This window comes from Fukomys damarensis, unplaced genomic scaffold, assembly GCF_012274545.1.
Source record: "Fukomys damarensis isolate Sample0158 unplaced genomic scaffold, DMR_v1.0_HiC HiC_scaffold_25, whole genome shotgun sequence".
NCBI lineage: Eukaryota > Metazoa > Chordata > Mammalia > Rodentia > Bathyergidae > Fukomys > Fukomys damarensis.
In genome coordinates, this window is record NW_022900937.1 from 24,367,553 (window position 1) to 24,385,029 (window position 17,477).

General features: G+C 56.5%; 1 protein-coding gene across 1 annotated transcript; it reads left to right on the forward strand.

Annotated features, from left to right (window-relative positions):
• The first annotated feature begins 2,845 nt into the window (after positions 1 to 2,845).
• Odf3l1 (outer dense fiber of sperm tails 3 like 1) lies at positions 2,846 to 5,411 on the forward strand. The gene is made up of 4 exons (XM_010626252.2): positions 2,846 to 3,075; positions 3,528 to 3,638; positions 4,287 to 4,400; positions 4,865 to 5,411. Exons 1-4 carry the CDS (start codon positions 2,955 to 2,957, stop codon positions 5,344 to 5,346), a joined length of 828 nt encoding a protein of 275 aa, XP_010624554.1. The 5' UTR covers positions 2,846 to 2,954; the 3' UTR covers positions 5,347 to 5,411.
• Positions 5,412 to 17,477: the final 12,066 nt, after the last annotated feature.

Sequence of the window (17,477 nt, forward strand, 5' to 3'; positions counted from 1 at the left end):
CTGGGTCCCCTTAGTTAGTCCATCTGTTGAGTGGCTATCTATGAGACAAGACTTCAGTTGTCTGTCTTTCATGACGCTGTCCTTTTTGACAAGGACAGGACAGCTATTCTGAACTTTATTTGTTTTTTTTATTTTGGTATCCAAGATTGAACTTGGGTCCTTGTGCTTTTGAAGCAGGCAGTGGAACCACTGAGTTAAATCCCTGGCCCTCTGAATCTTAATCTGCATTTTTCTGGCTTCCTCAGGGTGGATCAGATTCCACGTCCCCAGTGGGGACACCCCAGAAGGGACATGTGTCCCCCTAGAACCACCTGCATCTACTGTGCCCTCCCTGGTCAGACCCTGTGTGAGGAGGGACCGGTGCTCCTCCCTGTGAAGTTGGACTCTAATGAATCAGCCTCACTGGTGTTGACCTGTTTCTCGGAGGCAGAGGAGCCAGCAGAGAGCCCATGAAGGGGCTGTGGGGCTGGGGCAGGTGCTCCGGGCGGACACTCTGGAACAGCGGTTGGTGCTGGGTGAGGACACAGTGCTTGGTCATTTTGGTCCAGCATGGCCAGGAGGCCAATCTGGGACAGGAGGAAGTGCACCACAGGGAGTGGCTGCCACATGAAGGTTGGGGGACTCTGGTCAAACTGAGGCTGGTTGGGGCTGTGGGCCCAAAGCCCCTGTGGTGAGTCAGTGTGCAGGTAGGGGCCACAGAGACTGGGGGGGAGTTGTGTTTGGGTGTGGCCAGGAAAGCGTTTTTATTAAATTTTTTAACTCAAGGCCCCTGCACGGAGGTAATAATTCCCAGCCCTTTTCAGTTTTTCTTTTGAGACAAAGTCCTCTATAAAGCACTAAACTGGCCAGGCTGGGCTGGAACTTGTGACTCTCTTGCCTCAGCTTCCCAAAGTGCTGGGATTACAGGTTTTTGCCACTTGGCCCAGCTAGTGGAGATGTTCTTTGTAGACTGGGGTGGGGGTTACTTTGGATATCACAGTGTGATGGGAAGGAGCAGACAGAAGGAGGTGGCCTGGGTCAGGTGACTGGTGGAGTCCCGAGGGGAACTGGAGACAGGGACAGCAGATGAGTAGGTCTGGCTTGTTGGGGAGAGTCCTGTCTGATGGCCTCAGTTTCTCTGCTAGGAGAAGTGAGTGGGGAAGGAAGGTGGCAGGAAATGAGCCGTGCTGGGGACAACCTCCAGGGACAGGGCAGGTAGGCTGGTCAGAGATGAGGGTGCGGTCAGCATGGGGCAAGGCTGGGGTTGGGGCTGCTAGGGAGGAGAGACAGGGACAAGGAGGAGGGGTCTGGCGCCCTGGGGTCTCCCTGATGGTGGGCTAAGGCAGGATGGTCCAGGCCAGGCAGGTGGACAGTGCAGGGTGGGATGGGGACACCAGGTTTGCTGTGGGGACAGCAGGGCTGAGAGGCATTTTTGATGGAGGTGTTGGTCCAGAGGAAACCTGGAGATGAAGGACAGGGGATGCAGGGCCTGATGGAAGGTGGCCTCGGGGAGGCCCGGCCACCAGGGAATGGCAGAGTTGGGATGGGTGAAGCTCAGGGCTACTGGGTTTGTTTTGTTTTGTTTTTTTGGTACTGGGGATTGAACTCGGGTCCTTGCACTTTCAAGGCAGGCAGTGGAACCACTGAGCTAAATCTCCAGCCCTAGGGCTACTGGGTTTGTAGACAGGAGACAGGTGACCCCAGGGACCTGAGGAGAGGAGCTTCCAGCAACAGTCCCCACGGCCCTGACCTGAGGGGTATGAGGGACAGGGCTGCCACTTTGAAGATGTGAGGATGGCCTCTCAGGTAAGTATCAGAGATGAACAGAAGGGTGCAGAGGAGAATCGGCTTGGGGGATGTGTGGGGTGGGGGAGCAGTGTGGGATGGGGGAAGGGAGGTGCCCTGGACCTGAGGGACTTGGGGTTCCAGTCCTGGCCATGTCACAGGACAGGGTGAGAAGGCTGTGCTGCTCCTGGGTCCCCAGTCTGAGTTCCTCAGGGGGCATCAGTGAGAGTTCAGAGTACGGTTGGCTCCCTGAGGCTGTCTGTAGTCTCCAGCAGCCCCCGACTTCCTGTCTTGTTCCACTCTGCTCTGGATGCACCAGGCCACTTTGAGGGAGTCCTGACCCTTGTGGACTTAGGCTGGCCTCAGTTTCCTTATTGTGCACTGGTGGTAATGACCCCTCAATGCCAGTATCCTCTAGTTCCTAGGATGGAGACGTCTTGCCAAACTCAGATCAAATCCCACCCTGAGTCACACATGGGCCTGTGACAGGCCTGGCTCAGAGCTCCTGGGTTCTTGGAGTTGGGGGTGTCCCCCATTTCCTCAGACATGGGACCCTTCAGTCATGTAGGGGTTGTGTGGAAGCTTTATCCCTCCATCCCCTATATTCGCCAAGTATTTTTCAAACTAGAGATGGATCTTAAGGATAAGATAATATTCCCTGGGAAAGGGGCTGTCAGTCACACCTTACTGAGAAATAGTTGGCTTAATCTTTTGCAAGGAAAAATCATTTTTTATCCTCCCTCCCCGGTCCTGGGGATTTAACCCAGGGCCTCAGATGCCAGGCAATTGCTGTCCCCCTGAGCCAAAGTTTCAGCCTGAAAAACAGGCTTTTACAGAAGAGAGGGCCTGTCCAGACCTGGGATGACAGGTAGCAGGGGCAAGGGTACAATTCCCCTTTTCCATTCCGGCCCACAGCCTGGGGGCATCCGCCTCAGGAGGAGGAGCAGCTCAGGTGTCGCATTCTTTCTTCTCTGACCCCAGGTCCTGGGGCCCCCTGGCCCCTCAGCCTGCTTGGGGACCAGGGCTCCACAACGGCCCAGCACCATGGCAACTGGGGAAATAAACACTCAGGCTTCTGTGTCCAAGTTCTGCCATGACGTCACTCAGCTCCAGCTGCAGAGAAGGAGTTGGGGAAAGACGTCTTCCTGCCCAGTCCCGCACGTCCTTGGCAGGGGCACCTGGTTTCAGCCATGAGGCTGTCCAAGGGGGCTGGCAACTCTGTGTTCTATGCCCAGCACCCAGAAAAAGAGAAGCAGCTGCCCTCGAGGCAGGAGGTGAAGCAGACCCCGGTCATCATGGCTCTGATCAGAGGTGAGAGCCGCCCTGTCCTGAGGTTGGCCTGCTGGGGTTGGGGGTTCCCCACTGTGAAGCCCCTGCAGGATCCCCTCAAAGCCTTACAGAAGACCTGACCCGCTGCTCCATGCTGAACTTGAGGCCGGCAGTATTAGCTACTGGGCTTTTTTATTTTGGGGGAACAGAGTCTTGCTGTGTAGTTTGGGCTGGCCTTAAACTCATTATATAGCCCAGGCTGGCCTCAAACTCTCAACAATACTTCTGCCTTAGCTTCTCAAGAGCTGGGATTACAGGCATGTGCCACCATATATTCCCCCCCACCCCCAGTTTTTTGAGACAGGGTCTCACTATGTAGTTAAGACTGACCTGGAACTCACTATGTAGCGCAGGCTGGTCTCAAACTCACAGACCCTGATGTTCTCAGGGTCTGGACTTCCTGCCTCTGACCAGGGCCCTGTCTGCCCTCCCAGGTCCGGGGCCTGCCAGGTACCTGCGGCCATCGTGCACGGGCTATGTGGGCCACGACAGCTCCCTGTTCCGGGGGCCGGCGTTCACCCTGCATGAGAGGCACTCTGAGAAGCGTGAGTGGGGGTAGCTGGTATCCCATGAGGCAGGGTGATAGGTGGGGCTGGAGACTTGGAACCACAGGACCCAGGCGCCAAAGCTTGCTCCAAGTGGTACAGAAGGAGGCTTCTCCAGGGCTTACCACCCAAGGCAGACATCTCCAGGGGACTGGGAAGGGATGCTGGCACCCTGCTGGCAGAGTGGGATCCTTCAGCTCTGGATGCCATGTGCTGCCTGGGAGGACAGTGGGGACTTGGTGGGCATGGTGGCCCCAGGACAGAGGAGCAGAGGCCATAGCAGACCTGGGCCAGCAGGAAGAGAAGCTGGCTTAGAGTCAGGGTGCCTGCTGGGCCCCTCTTGGGGAGAAACAGGGGACTCCCTGGCCTGGCCTGGGCCTTTTTCAGTACTAATAATAGCCACATGGCTGTCATGACTGCTGGCTCTGGTCTCCGACCATCTCAGCAATGGCATTGTCCACTGTAGCTGTTACTCCACTCATTCCCCTGAGTCAGCTCTTTGGAGCAGCAGTCATGTGATAAAAGTCCCCCTTCACAGATGATCAAGTTAAGGGCCCAGTACCTTAGGGGTGCAGGAATCCCAAGGGAGCCCTCGCTCCTCTTGTTTGGAGGAGGTCAGGCTCCTGACAGCCCCTCTGTGACCTGCAGGGATTACAGACGTATGCAGCCCTGGGCCCTGCTATTTCTTGGATCCCAAAATAACCCGCTTTGGAATGTCCAGCTGCCCGCAGGTGCCCATGGAAGGCCGCATCTCCAGCCTGCGTAAGCTGGGCCAGGCAAAGGTGGGGTGGGAAGGTTGAAATTGGGGGTGTCAAGTAGGGGCAAAATGGGGGCTAGATCTGTGGACAATGGCATCTTCCCATAGTGTCACAACAAGACGCCAGTGTCACACTGTGCCCTCACTTTGTCTGTCATGGTGTGTCACCCAGGACCTGCCACAGTCTCATGTCCAGGCTGCAGCACTGTCACGCTAGGCATCCTTGCCCGTGCTGTCTGGGGTCCAGGTCAGCACACTGACAGCCAAGGCCCATGCTACAATGACATGGGTGGTTTTCCTGCCATGACAAAGGCGTCACAATACTGGTGACCTTGCACTGTTCTCTCCCTGCTCTTGTACTGTTCCCTTCCCTGTTGCTGAGGTGGTCAAGCAAGGCCTTGGCTCTGTCCCCAGACCCATGAACCAGGGTCCAGGTTCAGAGCCCCTTCCCCACTCCTGTCCCCTGCAGGTCTGAGCCCCACGCCAGCCCCTGGCCACTACAACTTGGAGAAGACCCGCCCCCCTGATGAGCGCAGGGCTCCCCAGTACACCTTTGGCTACCGGTGCCCCTACCGAGTGATGGACCCCAACCCGGCCCCCAACCGCTACCAGCTGCCGCTCTCTCTGGGGCCTAACACCCCGATCTACCAGGCCGCCCCCTGCTTTAGTCTGGCCCCCATGGTTAAGACCTGGTTTTACCGGGAGGATGTGGCTGGGGGCCCTGGGCCGGCTGCTCATGCCCGGCCCGAGCCATCTGTCTACCAGAACCGCAGCCCGGCACACAGCATGGCACGGCGCCACGCTTACCCACTGGACCACACACCGCGGCCCGGGCCTGGCTCCCATGACGTGCAGCGAGTCACCCTGCACAAGCCCCGCACACCCGCCTTCACCATGGGCACCAGGCACTCGGCCCACCTGTGCCCCCTGGTGGTGGACATCAGAGACTGAACTGGTGGTTCACCCTCCCACCCCGCAGATGTTATTTTTCTATTCCAGCAGAGCTGGTGCCTGCGTTAGACAAATATTTTGTGTGTTCATTCCTTCCTTCTGCAGATGTCTCACTGCTTCCTGGGAGCCGTGCTCAGGGGAGGGCAGTGGGCCTGGGTGGCCACACGCTGGTCCTGTCTGTGGGTTCCTGTCTGGCCCACATAGGCTGGGGCCAGGCCGCACGTGTTGAGCTGAGGTCCCTCCTGACTCAATGGCATCACACCCTGTGGCCTTTGCGGCTCCTATGGCTCTCTGAGCCTTTGGACAGGAAGGGTTGACCGGGAAAGGCCAGGTTCCCTCAGTTCAAGGACTGTGTGACCCTGCTCCCTGACGGTGGCCCGAGTCCCAGGGAGGAGAGGGCGGTGGTGAGCAGGCAGAGGTGGGAGGCATCGCTCTGGTGGGGGGCCCAAGGGTCAGGTGGAGACTGCACAGAGGGGTAAAGGTGGAGGCGGAGGGGACAGCATAGTGTGCAGAGGGGACCAGAGGCTGGGGAGTCAGAGTGGCCCAGGCCCGGACAGCAGGAGGCAGCGCTAATCCCAGGACAGAGCGGGCAGGATGGTGATAAGTACAGTGCTGGCAGGGGTGCTCTGGGCAAGAGAGAAGGCTGCCAGGGTGTGCATTCCCCACGGGCTGGGGCAGCCTTGTGGGCTATGGGAGGGTCTGATGGCCACAGGCTACCTTTGGAGATCACTTGTTAGCTGCCAGCCGGGGAAGCCCAGCTGGCAGAGGAGCTGCTAGCCAGGAGGGGGCAGCGCAGCCCCATCTTTGAGTTGGGGCTGTGCTGCCCCTGTTGGATGATGGCACCAGCTCTTCCAGGGGCTGGCGTTTGTCCCTGATTCACTGCCACCCTGGAACCGGACCCTTCAGCTCCTCCCATCACATGAAGGGGGAGATAGATCAAGGAGGGAGGGAAGAGGGCAAGAGTCTCCAGTCCCAGGGGCCCAAGACAGGGCCGGGTCCTTCTGCAGCCACTGTCCTAGGATGCTGAGAGAAAAGGCTGCCTCGGAGCCAGCGAGGGACAGAGTGGTTCATCCCAGGATCCGTGAGCCATGTTCAGGTTCTAACTGAAAATGAAACTTGCAATTGAATAAAAACCCAAGTTCAGACAGAAAAACACAGAATAGCTTTGAAATATTTGTTTTTGAAACCCAGTTTGATATTTAGGAAAGAAACACCCCATATTGTCTTGGGGTCCTGCCATCGGCCCACACCGTGTCCCCAGGCCCTGAGTTTGTGTCCACCGTATGCCCCCCAGTCCTCAGCAAGGGTGGCCAGGCTTTAGGGGAGCAGGCACTTGGGGACCTATCTGTCTCACAGCCGAATAGAAAGGTGTCATTTTGTCCACAATGCTATTTATTACGGCTGCTACAAAAATGAGCGATGATGGGTTGGACGTGCGAATGGGAGTGGGGTGGACAGGTGGTGGTGTCACCAGGGCCACCTCGGAACCCCAGTCCAGGCCGACACCCTTGCTGGATACATGGAGAAACTGAGGCCCAGAACCTGGAGATAACTTTGGCCATATGACAAGTTAACGGCCCGTCTCTAAGTAGACATCCAGGATCAGTGTGTAACCAGGACAAGGATCAATAAGTGACCGAAGTCAAAGCCCTTCTGTGATTGGCGTCGGGGCTCAGTGTGAGGATGGATGCTGATCTTGGGACAAACTCTAATTGTTGACAGTCAGGGACAGACCTTGCCTCCCACTACCAGCTACAGGTAGGAGTGGATACTCAGCTCCAGGGATGGAGTGGCTTTGGGTTAGAGTTATGGTCTCCAGGGAAGGGAGCAGAGGAGGAAGCGTCAGAATGAAAACACTGGGATGAGAGACAGCTTCTAGCTTGGGGTTGAGCTTTCAATGAAACAGCCTTCCCCAGGCACACCTCACCTCCAGACCTGACCCTGTGGCTGCCCGCCCCTGCCACCTTGCAGGAAGCCCTCAGCTGACCCCTGTAGGACCTGTTCCTGAACCTTCAGGTCATTAGGCTTCAGAGCTGGCACATGATCACACAGACCTGACCATTAGTCATTCATTCAACAAACACTGCTGGCCTCCAGAGGTCAAGGAATGGCTTGGTGAGAGGAGAAGGAGCAGCCACTGGGGGTGGGGGCTCAGTACCTGGCTGGCCCGTGGGTTCTCTCTGGGAGCACAAGTGGCCTTGGTGGTAAAGCTGCAAACACAGGAACCTCAGGGACTCTGGCAGTGGCTGGCCTGTTGTTCTGAGTTGCTGGGACCTAAAGGCTAATCCTCAAGGTTGGGGAATAGTGCCAGGCCAGAAGCAAGATGGGGGTCCTGACTGCAGGGACACATGTCCCCCCGCACATGGCTGGGGGCTGTGGACAGCACGTACCCTTCACACACATGTACACGGAGCCCACACTAGTGCACACTGTGCTCATGAAGGGGCTGGGTCCAGACTCCAGCCCTGGGCTGGAGGAGTGCTTTGCCCACCCTCTGCTGTCCAGCAGTCAGAAGGCTATCTAGGGCCACCAGGGCCAGAGGACTCCCACCTTGGTCCAGACTCCAGCCCTGGGCTGGAGGAGTGCTTTGCCCACCCTCTGCTGTCCAGCAGTCAGAAGGCTATCTAGGGCCACCAGGGCCAGAGGCCACTCCCACCTCCTAGTCTTCAGTCCTGGTGGATGTGGTGCTAGGGTCCCGGTGCATCTCCCCTGTTCGCTGTGAGGGAGCCACCATCCTGGTCCCCAGAGTCCCAGCCTCCTCCCTCCTGGCCCCCCTCCGGTTGGCCTCTCCTCTCCTCTCCCTTCTCTTCCTTTTCCCCATTCCCAGTGTCCCTCTGCCCTGTTTATGCTCCAGAAAAAAGATCAACATTTTCAATTACTCTGAAAACCTTGGAGGCTCAGGCCAGAGGGGGTGTGCATGTGTGTGTGTGTGCATGTATGAGTGTGTTCACGTGTGTGTATACATGCACATGCTCGTGAGTGTGTACACACCTGTGGCTGGGGGCTCCTTCTATTTGCTCCTTTCCCGCAGAGCTCTCCTTTCTTCCCGGGAGATGGGAAACAGCATTTCCCTTCAGGGGAGGAAGGGAGACAAAGAGAAATAAAAAGCTGTGTCTGCTGGCTGTAAACACACTGTGCAGTGGGTGGGGAGGTGGCGCCGTAGGAGAGGGGGATGGAGCCAGGCGGGGTGGGGAAGGGACTGGGAACTGGAGGACAAGGGCCAGGGAGGAGGGTCAGCCGGAGACACCCCTCGAGGCCTTGGCTGGCACTGGGCACAGGGAGGTGGTCTGGAAGGAGGGGTGAGAGGTGGACTCTGGTGTGGAGGACCCTGACATGGGGTGAAGTCTCTGCTCTCGTGGGTGGGACTTCTGCCAGGACCAAGCAATGGCTTCGTGTCCAGCTTGCCCTGTGCCAGGTACAGGAGGCTCAGGGAGGCAGATGCCTGACCAAGACATAGCCAGAGGCCAGGCACTAAGGACTCCACCTCAGTTCAGCAGACTCTGTCTCCCTGCAGCCTCTGCTATGGCACAAGGGCTGGGAGAGAGCACTGGGGCCTGGGCTATGTCGCCCCTGGCTATGTGACCTAGTACAGGTCCTCCCTTCTCTGGATTCCCTTTCCTCCTCAGAAGAGCAGGGCCCTGGGGGAACCACGTGTCGGGATAGGAGGCCAGGCCCAGCCTAGTGCCTGTTGCCACCCTGTGGTGACAATGGGTACTGTAGGGCTGGGTCTGGACAGCTTCTCAGCTGGGGTCATGGTCTGATCCTCCCTGCCCTTTAGCAGATGGCTGGAAAGGGGAGGGACTCGTTCCCTAGGCATCAGAGGGGAATCTGGGCTGGATCAGTTTTGTTTTATTTTTATTTTTCATTTTTGTTTTTTTGAGGCACGGCCTTGCTACGTACTTCAGGCTGGTCTTGAAATCAAAATGTAGCCCAGGCTGGCCTTGAACTTGCAGCAATCGTCTTGCCTCAGCCTTCAGAGTACTTGAACTTGCAGCAATCATCCTGCCTCAGCTTCCAGAGTACTGGGACTACAGGCAGGCATGTGCCACCATAACCATCTTGGACCCTTTTTTTTTTTTTGTACCGGGGATCGAACTCAGGTCCCTGTGCTTGTGAGGCGGGCAGCAGAACCACTGAGCTTGGAACCCTGGCTTGGATCCGTTTTGAAGGGGTATGCAGAGAGGGAGACTGGCAGGTCTGGGGATGCAGAGCTCTGGCACTGCCTGCTTCCCTGTCAGTGTGGGGCTGAGGCTGGGGACATGTGGACTGGGAGCGGGTAGGGCTGCATCTGGCACAGGGCAGGTGATGAGGACCCTCAGGCGTGGTAGTCTTTCCTTGTGCTGCCTTCCATGGAGCGGAGTTATTCTTGGCAGGAAACAGCAGCATCAATCAGCAGCAATGGGGGGCTGACAGGCGCCCCTCCCTGTGGCCGGGCTCGAGGAGGACTCATAAATCCCACTCCAGGCTGGGCTGTAAATCCCTGTGATTCACACCAGGCTCTGGGAGGACAGAAACACTGAGGGCTGTGGGACAGGCTGTCCTCTCGCGGGCACCAGGCGGAGGTGGGTGCCAGAGAGGAGCCTAATGCAAGGTTGGGGTCTCTCCTTGTCCTTCCCCAGGAGATACAGTGCAGAGCTCCACCTGGAGCCACCTCTGCCAGGTCCAGGCCACTTCTGTCTTCAGTTGGACCACTCAGTACCCAGTGATACACCCCATGGTCACGTGAGGACACTGCATTCTCACCATTTTGGGGGGGTCTGTGCCCCACCTGCCCCACAGCAGCTGCTCCTTCCAAGTCTCCTGTTTTGGTGATTAGGATGGTAAGGTCGGGGACAGCATCCTCTGGTGCATTTTTCATTCTGGAGGGGCTGGGCCCTCAGTCCCCTCCCCCTCAGGTAGGAAGGGCCTTAGGAACCCTGGGACACACAGCTGCAGTCACCTGTCAATGTGTGTCAGGACGTTTGTCACACTCAGATGTCCACTGAACTCTTAGTTACTTAACATTTCCCTTTAAACTAGCTTACTCTTAAATTTTAAATGCATATTTTAGCCATGCCTTAAGCGGTATTTGTGAAACCAGAGTCTGATGTTGGATGCACGCAGACGTACAGGCACACAGACACATTTACCAGTGTGTGCAGTCAGCTCTCCATTTTGGTAGGCTCTGCACCCAGAACTTCAATGAACCACGGATTGAAAATATTTTTTATTTTTATTTATTTATTTGTACTGGTACCCAGGTAATCAAATTCAGGACCTTGTGCTTGCAAGGCACACACAACCCCACTGAGCTAAATTCCTCCCCCTGAAAATAGTTTTTAACATGCACCTGTGTTGAGCATGTATAGACCTTTTTCCTACTCATTACTCCCAGAAAGATACAATGTAATGACTATGCACTAGCATTTACAATATATTGGATGTTGTAAATAATCTGCAGAGGTGTTAAGGTGTTACAATACAATGTAACGACTACTTACATAACACACTGTTTCCTATGTAAACAGTCTATGGAGTGCTTAATGTTTGTTGATATAATGTAACGACTGTATATATAGAATTTACCTTGTATCTGGTGTTGTAAACAATCTGCAGGGGGGGCGGGTATTTTAAGGTGCATGGGGTGCGGATTTAGCTCAGTGGTTCTGCTGCCTGCCTCCCAAGCCAAAGCCCAGAGTTCGATCCCCAGTACCAAAAAAAACCAAAAAACAAAAACACCAAAACAACAACAACAACAACAAACCCCCAAAACTGCATAGGAGATGTCCGATGAAAGTGTTAGCCATTTTAAGAGGGGCTGGAACATCCAGGGTCTGTGGTATTTTCAGAGGGTCCTGAAACCAATCCCCAAAGATACTGAGGGGCAGCAGTGCCTGGAATAGATGCATGAAAATAAACCCAGTTAGCATACCACATACTCAGCCAGCTATGTTGGCACATGCCTGCTATCCTAGCTCCCCAGGAATCTGAGGCAGGAGGGTTGAAAGTTCAAGCCCAGCCTGGGCAACTTCGCATTTTATAAAGACTTTGTCAAAGTGGAATGTATTAATGAGGGCTAGGAGCAGCTTGGTAGTAAAGTGTGTGAGGTGCCTACATACCAGCTATGTCCTGTATCACCAATGATGAACGTGCTGCCCTGTGAGGAGAGTGGCTCTGGTCTGTCCTCCTTTTACAGACAAGGAAGCCAAGGCCCAGAGAGGGACAGGGACTTTCCCAGTGTCACACAGCACTAGGATTAGTGGCTGGCCCTCCCTGGCTAGCTAAGCTGGTGCTGGTTTACAGCCGATGTCCCTGGTTTGGGGAGGCACCCTTTGGGGTAGGGGTTCCTTTCCCAGGGGACGTTTGCAGCCCAGAGGTGTGGGGAAGCCGAGTTCCAACACATAGGGGCACATTGGCAGCTGGGTCCCAGGAGCAGCCTGATGGTAGGGCACATGGTGTCCTGGGTTTCCTGTGGGACCAGCAGTGGCCCCTAGCTATGCCTGTGCTTTCTCATGGAGTCCAGGCTCCCACAACACGAGCAGGCATGTGCAGCCTTCCCCCAGGGAGCTGCTCACTGCAGTGATCATTAAGGGCACCAGCTCCTGGCTGGGAAGGAAGGTGCCTCATTAGTGAGCACCCTCCCTGCTCCTCCTCTTACCTGCAGGCTCCCATGGCCACACTGCCATCGACACCACGGCTGTCTTGCCTGGGCCAGGAGCCAACAGCAGGACCACAGAGCAGCACGTGAAGATCCCTGCAGGGTGCAGGCACATGCACATGAAGACACGTGTTCGCACGGCCATGCACACTTGTTTCTAGGAGACACTCACACACACAAGAGACCTGCCCAGGGCCCTGCGTGTGACGATGCGCACAGGGACACCTGCATGTATGCATGCACGCACACAGAGCCCTTTGTGTTCTGCTTTTCTTGGAATCAAGGCCTGAGGGCAGGGACTGCTTAACTCCTGGGAGACGTGAGGAGCCCAGAGCTGAGGAGCTGAGGATACATTTAATCAATTCTTGTCTTTCCTGGCCAAGAGGGAAAGGGAGAAAGGAGGGAGAGGGAGAGATAGGAGGAGGAGGTGCTGAGCAAGGGGCAGCTAAAGGTGGAGGGCTGGAAGCAGAGGGGCCCAGAGGAGGCCACAGCGCCCTCAAGCTGGGCACCACTCTTTAGCACAGGTGGTCCAGGCCCAGGCCCAAGCCCAGGCCGAAGCAGCCCTAACTCCCACTTCACCTATCCAGAAAAGCCTGCCTCCCGCTGTATCTCCACTGGAGGCTGCAGGGACAGATGGCCTGGGAGGCCCCTCTCCACACCCCTGCCCCATCTCAGCCCAAAGACAAAGTCGGGGAGAGTTGGGGTGGACACGGGTCAGGGACTCCGGGGGAGAGAAGGGGTATGGTCAGCAGGGAGGGGAGGGAGGACTGAGAGATGCAGGACTCAAAGGGTGGAGGAAGAGGCAAGAGAGGCCTGAGACCCCCAGGGATCCAGACAGAATCAGACAGTGAAGCCGCTAGGCGGTGTGGAGACACAAGGTTTGGACATCAGGAGGTGAAATGGTGGATGCCGTATGCTGCCCAGCCACCCAACCTCTGAGTCTTGGCTGCCGCTCTCTGAAGTGGGGGTCCTGACCTGGCCTCTGAGTGGGCCCTGGGGCTCCAGGCAAGGCTGGCTGGATCTGTGCCTTCCTCCATTCCTGTCCAGGTTTCAGGAGCCCTAGAGAGGGGAGCTTGGTGAGGTCTTGGGGGACTCAGACACCCTGGAGCCCCCTGAGTTGGGGGAGCAGAGGGAAGAGGAGGACTCTGTGGGGCCACTTGGTGCAGAATGACAAAGCGATTGTCCCAGATAGTGAAAGCGCGTAAATATCCATTTTCAGGCACCTGCTGGGTAGAAATACATGAGGGTGTGTGTAATTTACTGACCTGCTCCCTTCATGGGCACATAATTAACTGGATGTCAGGAGCCTTTCTGAGATGGCTTTATGACTGCCAGCTGCCCCCCGGGCCTCCTCCTGGAGAAGTGGCTCCTCCGGAAGTGACCTGGGAGGGCGAGGGTGAGGCTGGTGCTGGTTCCCAGGTCTGTTCCACTGTCCCCTGCCTGTGTCAGGCCAGACTCAGGCCCAGCCCCAAGCACCTGGGGAAAATTGGGGGAAGTCCAGGCTGGGAAAAAGATGTCTCCTGGGTCCTATCCTGGGAGGTGCATGTGGGGGAAACTGAGGCCCAGAGAGAATTGTGAGGGCCCAGCAGGCGACTTGGTGGGGACCCATGATTGCCAGCAGGCAGCTCCCTGGCACCCTCTGGAAGGACACAGGTGAAAGACCCTCCCTCCAGGCTATCAAAAGCACCCATCCTCATGGGCAGGCAAGCAGGGCCCAGGCGGTGCCTATCTCCTCCCTGGAGCTGGGGCTTAGACGTGGGCACCCTGATCCTGCAGCCTCCACATGCAGGTGACCTTTCCCTTTGGGCAGGGGCACTGGGGCCAGAACTGTGTTCATGGGGTCCTTCTTCCCCAGCTGGACCCCTGGCCCAGCAGCCCAGTGGGGAGGCAGTGGACTTGCCTGCAACACTCTCCAGTGTCTCCTTGCTCCCCCACACCCACGACTGCCCCAGCTTTCAGCAGGTCCTTTCCCCGTAGCTAGTGTGTGTGGGGTGGCGCTATTCCGGCTGTGGTGGAGGGTGCTCTGCTGCTTTCTCTTTGGTTTTGTTTCAGAGAGGCACTGGTTCAAGTTACCAGCACTTCTGTCTGGCCTAAGGCGGGCCGAGGGCAGTGCTTGGCCTCTGGGGCCAGGCATCCATACCTGCTCTGTGGTGGCCGAGGGAGGCCCTGGGTCTGGGGTGGGCAATTTTCCTCAGAACAGGGGATGGCAGAGACCTTGGCCCAGGCCCAGCCAGTGACTGAGCTGGGACTCCAGCAATGCTTGCTACATGCAGGTGCCAGCAGGCTCATGGGACCCAGATGAGGAGACTCTGTCACGCTCGAGGTGCTCAGAGAGTCCTGTGTGGAGGCGGGGAGTTCACACATCACAACGTGGAAGGCCTAAGACCCCTGCACGGCGAGGAAGATTTAGCTCTGACTGAGGAAGGGATGTTCTGTGAAGGGGTGATGTGTGATGTGTGTGCTGCACGGTGGGGGTGTCAGCATGTGGTTGGATGCAGGGTCTCTGGGGCCACTGTAGTTGGGCCCGCAGAGGGAGTCCTGGAGTGCCCTGGACAGGGAGAGGGCGGGAGGGTGGGTGGAGGAGATTGGGTGGCGGCAACGCTGCTGGCTGAGCTGCTGTGCTTGTCTGGGGTGGGAACAGCAAGTCACCTGCCTCCCTGCCAGCCGGGGTGGACTCCCAGGTTTGCATCAGAGCGGGCTCCACCCTCTCAAGCTCAACTCTCAATTAGCCCCGAGGCTGTGGGGTCAGCAGGGAGCCAGTAATGGGATCACCCCTGCCTTTCCTCAGAAATTGCACCAAGTATGGAAAGCGGGACACTAGCCTGAAACCTGAGCCATGTCGAGGTGGCAAGAACTCCAGCACCCTTCTGACCTGGCTCTGGTGCAGGAACTTTGGGCTCTGGAGGGCAGAGGCAGGAGGGTGCTGCCTGTTTCTTGGCCTCTCCTTGCTGCACTTCCAGATGTCCAAGTAAAGGGTAGCAGGTCTGGGGCCCTGGGGCCCCAGGGCACCACTCCTGACCTAGTTGTCTGACTCCTGCTTGCCCAGGTGCCAGGCTCTTGCCTCCCTTGGTTACCATGGGAACTCCAGGTGGCTGAAGTCTGTGTAAGCCTGGACTCTGGAAGGAGATGGGGTAGGGATCAGGGGACATGGAGAGGACAAAGTCCAGCCTGGGCTCTGAATGCCTGCCTCTCCTCCTGGGCTCGAGCCTCCTCTGGGTTCTGCCTCATTACCACACCTGGTCTCTCCTTCACCTCCTTCCTGCTCCCTCATCCTGCTCCCCACACCCCACAGCCAGCAAATCCCAACTCCTCATTCTACTCCACAGTTATCCCCAAGGTTGGTCCCCTCTGTACCGGCTCCTACTTCTCGTCTGGCTGGTTTCTGTCCTCCAGTCTGCCCACCTCTCTGTCATCTCCAACCCTCCATCCTCCATGTCCCTCCATGCTAGTACCCTGCAGTGGCAGCACTGTGCCCTGGACAAAGCCCTGTTCCTGCCCAGTGCAGCCTGGCCAACTCCTCTGGCCTCCTCCCTGGGGTGTCGGGCCATGAAACAGGCAGCTTAATGTGCTGAGGTCTGCTCTCAGAGCCATGTTCCAGGGAACAGTAGCATCTTTTAAGAATTAGTGGTGGACCTTGAACCTGGGTTCCATATGGAACACCTTTGAGACTCATGACACACTTCCACCTCCTGGGATTCATGAGCCTCACATCCATGCCAAGGTCTCTGAGATCTTGGAGTGCAGAGATCTGTTTTGTTTTGCTTAACCAGAGAATCGCAGGGAGTTTCGGCCACAAATAAAAGAATTCGTGGTCAGCCCAGGAGTGAATTTCCTAGGACTTACCTCAGCCTTGTGGCTCAGCCTATGTCATGGTCCCCTGTCTTTTGGGATCCAGGGTCCTGAGGGAATAGCAGGCTCCCATGGGATACTTCTCAGCCTCAAGCAAAAGAGGCACTGGGAAGCCAGGCTGACCATCAATACCCAGCCTTCTGCTCACATCTCCTGGCACTCAGTGTGGTTCCTGATGTGTTTTCCATAAATCATACAACATTCTTTTCAAACCTGACCTGGTTGCCAACACTGAAAGCCTGAGAGATTCAACAACAGATTCTGCATTGGAAACTTCTCCTGAAATGCAGCGGTTCTCTCCACGGGGCCTGAGAGTGGCACCAGCCTTTTACATGCAAAGCACCTATCTGCAAACAGCAGGTGCTTCTGTCTCCTGCTGAGCTGAAAGCATTTGGGTTTCTGACTCTGTTGGGGTTTGTGGGGCCCCTTCTCGAGGAACCCTCTTTCCTGGGGTGACTCATGCCTTACCCAGCCCTCTCTGGGAACAACCCTTATGTTCTGTAGAGTACCAGGGGTACCGGCTGTGGCTCCAAGCAACTGGTCTACCCCATCCGAGCTGCGACAATGTTCTGCTGATCATGCAGGCTGGTTGGGCTGGATGAGGTAGAGGCTGTGGGGGGGGCGTTGCCTGCAGTGTCTTCTCTTGTCAACTGCCTTGGGCTCACCAAAGAGAAGGCTCAAGCTTAAGTTGTGCTGGTAATCAGACTGGGCTCGGTGTGACAGTCCCTTCCTGCAATTGCTAAAAGCCAGATCAGTGTGGGACAGACCATGCTGGAGCCATAGTCAGCTCCCTGTAGCAGAAAGCCCTCTGAGAATAGTCTGACCACTGGGGCTGCAGGCCATGGCCTCCGGAACCCGGAAAATCTGGCTCAGGATGGGTGGCGCAGTGGCCTCTCCTATGTCCCACCACTCACAGGTGAGGGAAGGGGCCGCTGAGACTGTGAGGATCATGACCCTGCCACGGGGACACAGACTCCTGACTGCAGGAGGAGCCTTAGCTGTATTTCTCCCACTATTTGGACAGCTGAGGATTCCCCTTGTCAGCTAAGGCCTGGCCCTGGGGTGTGGTTCTGTCCTGGTAGGCGAGGGGAGGTCCATGGTGGGCTCTGTCTCAGCTGGTCATTTGAGATCTCTGAGCTGTGTTCAGAGCCCTGCTGAGACACCCCCCCACCAAAGTCCAGTTCCAGCTACCTAGGCATCTTTTGCCCTTGAACTTCTTCCCACCCCATTCCACTCTTCTGACCTGGAGGATCCCCGGGGTGTCTTTCTCTTGCTGCTCAGAGCTGGTGCAGGAGGCGCCAGAATCTTAAGCAAGGTGTTATATAAATGTTAACCATTATTATTACCTGGCCCAGGCCCCTTTGAGATTTCAATAAAATATACAGATTCTTGTTTAGGAAAAACCCGCACCCCACATTCCAAACTCAGTGTGCAGCTTTTGGGTCACAAGTTCATACGGAAGCCTCATGCGGAGGCAGAGAATCCACCCCACCCTCCATGGAAATGATAGAGTTATATTCTCGGGACAGCAGTGTGCATCCACGAGCAGCAGGTCGTTGGCCCTGTGGAGCCTCAGGGGTGGGGCGAGGGTGCCAGGGTGTGCAGAAGTCTTTGCAAGCTCTTCATTTCCATGCTGACTCCTGAA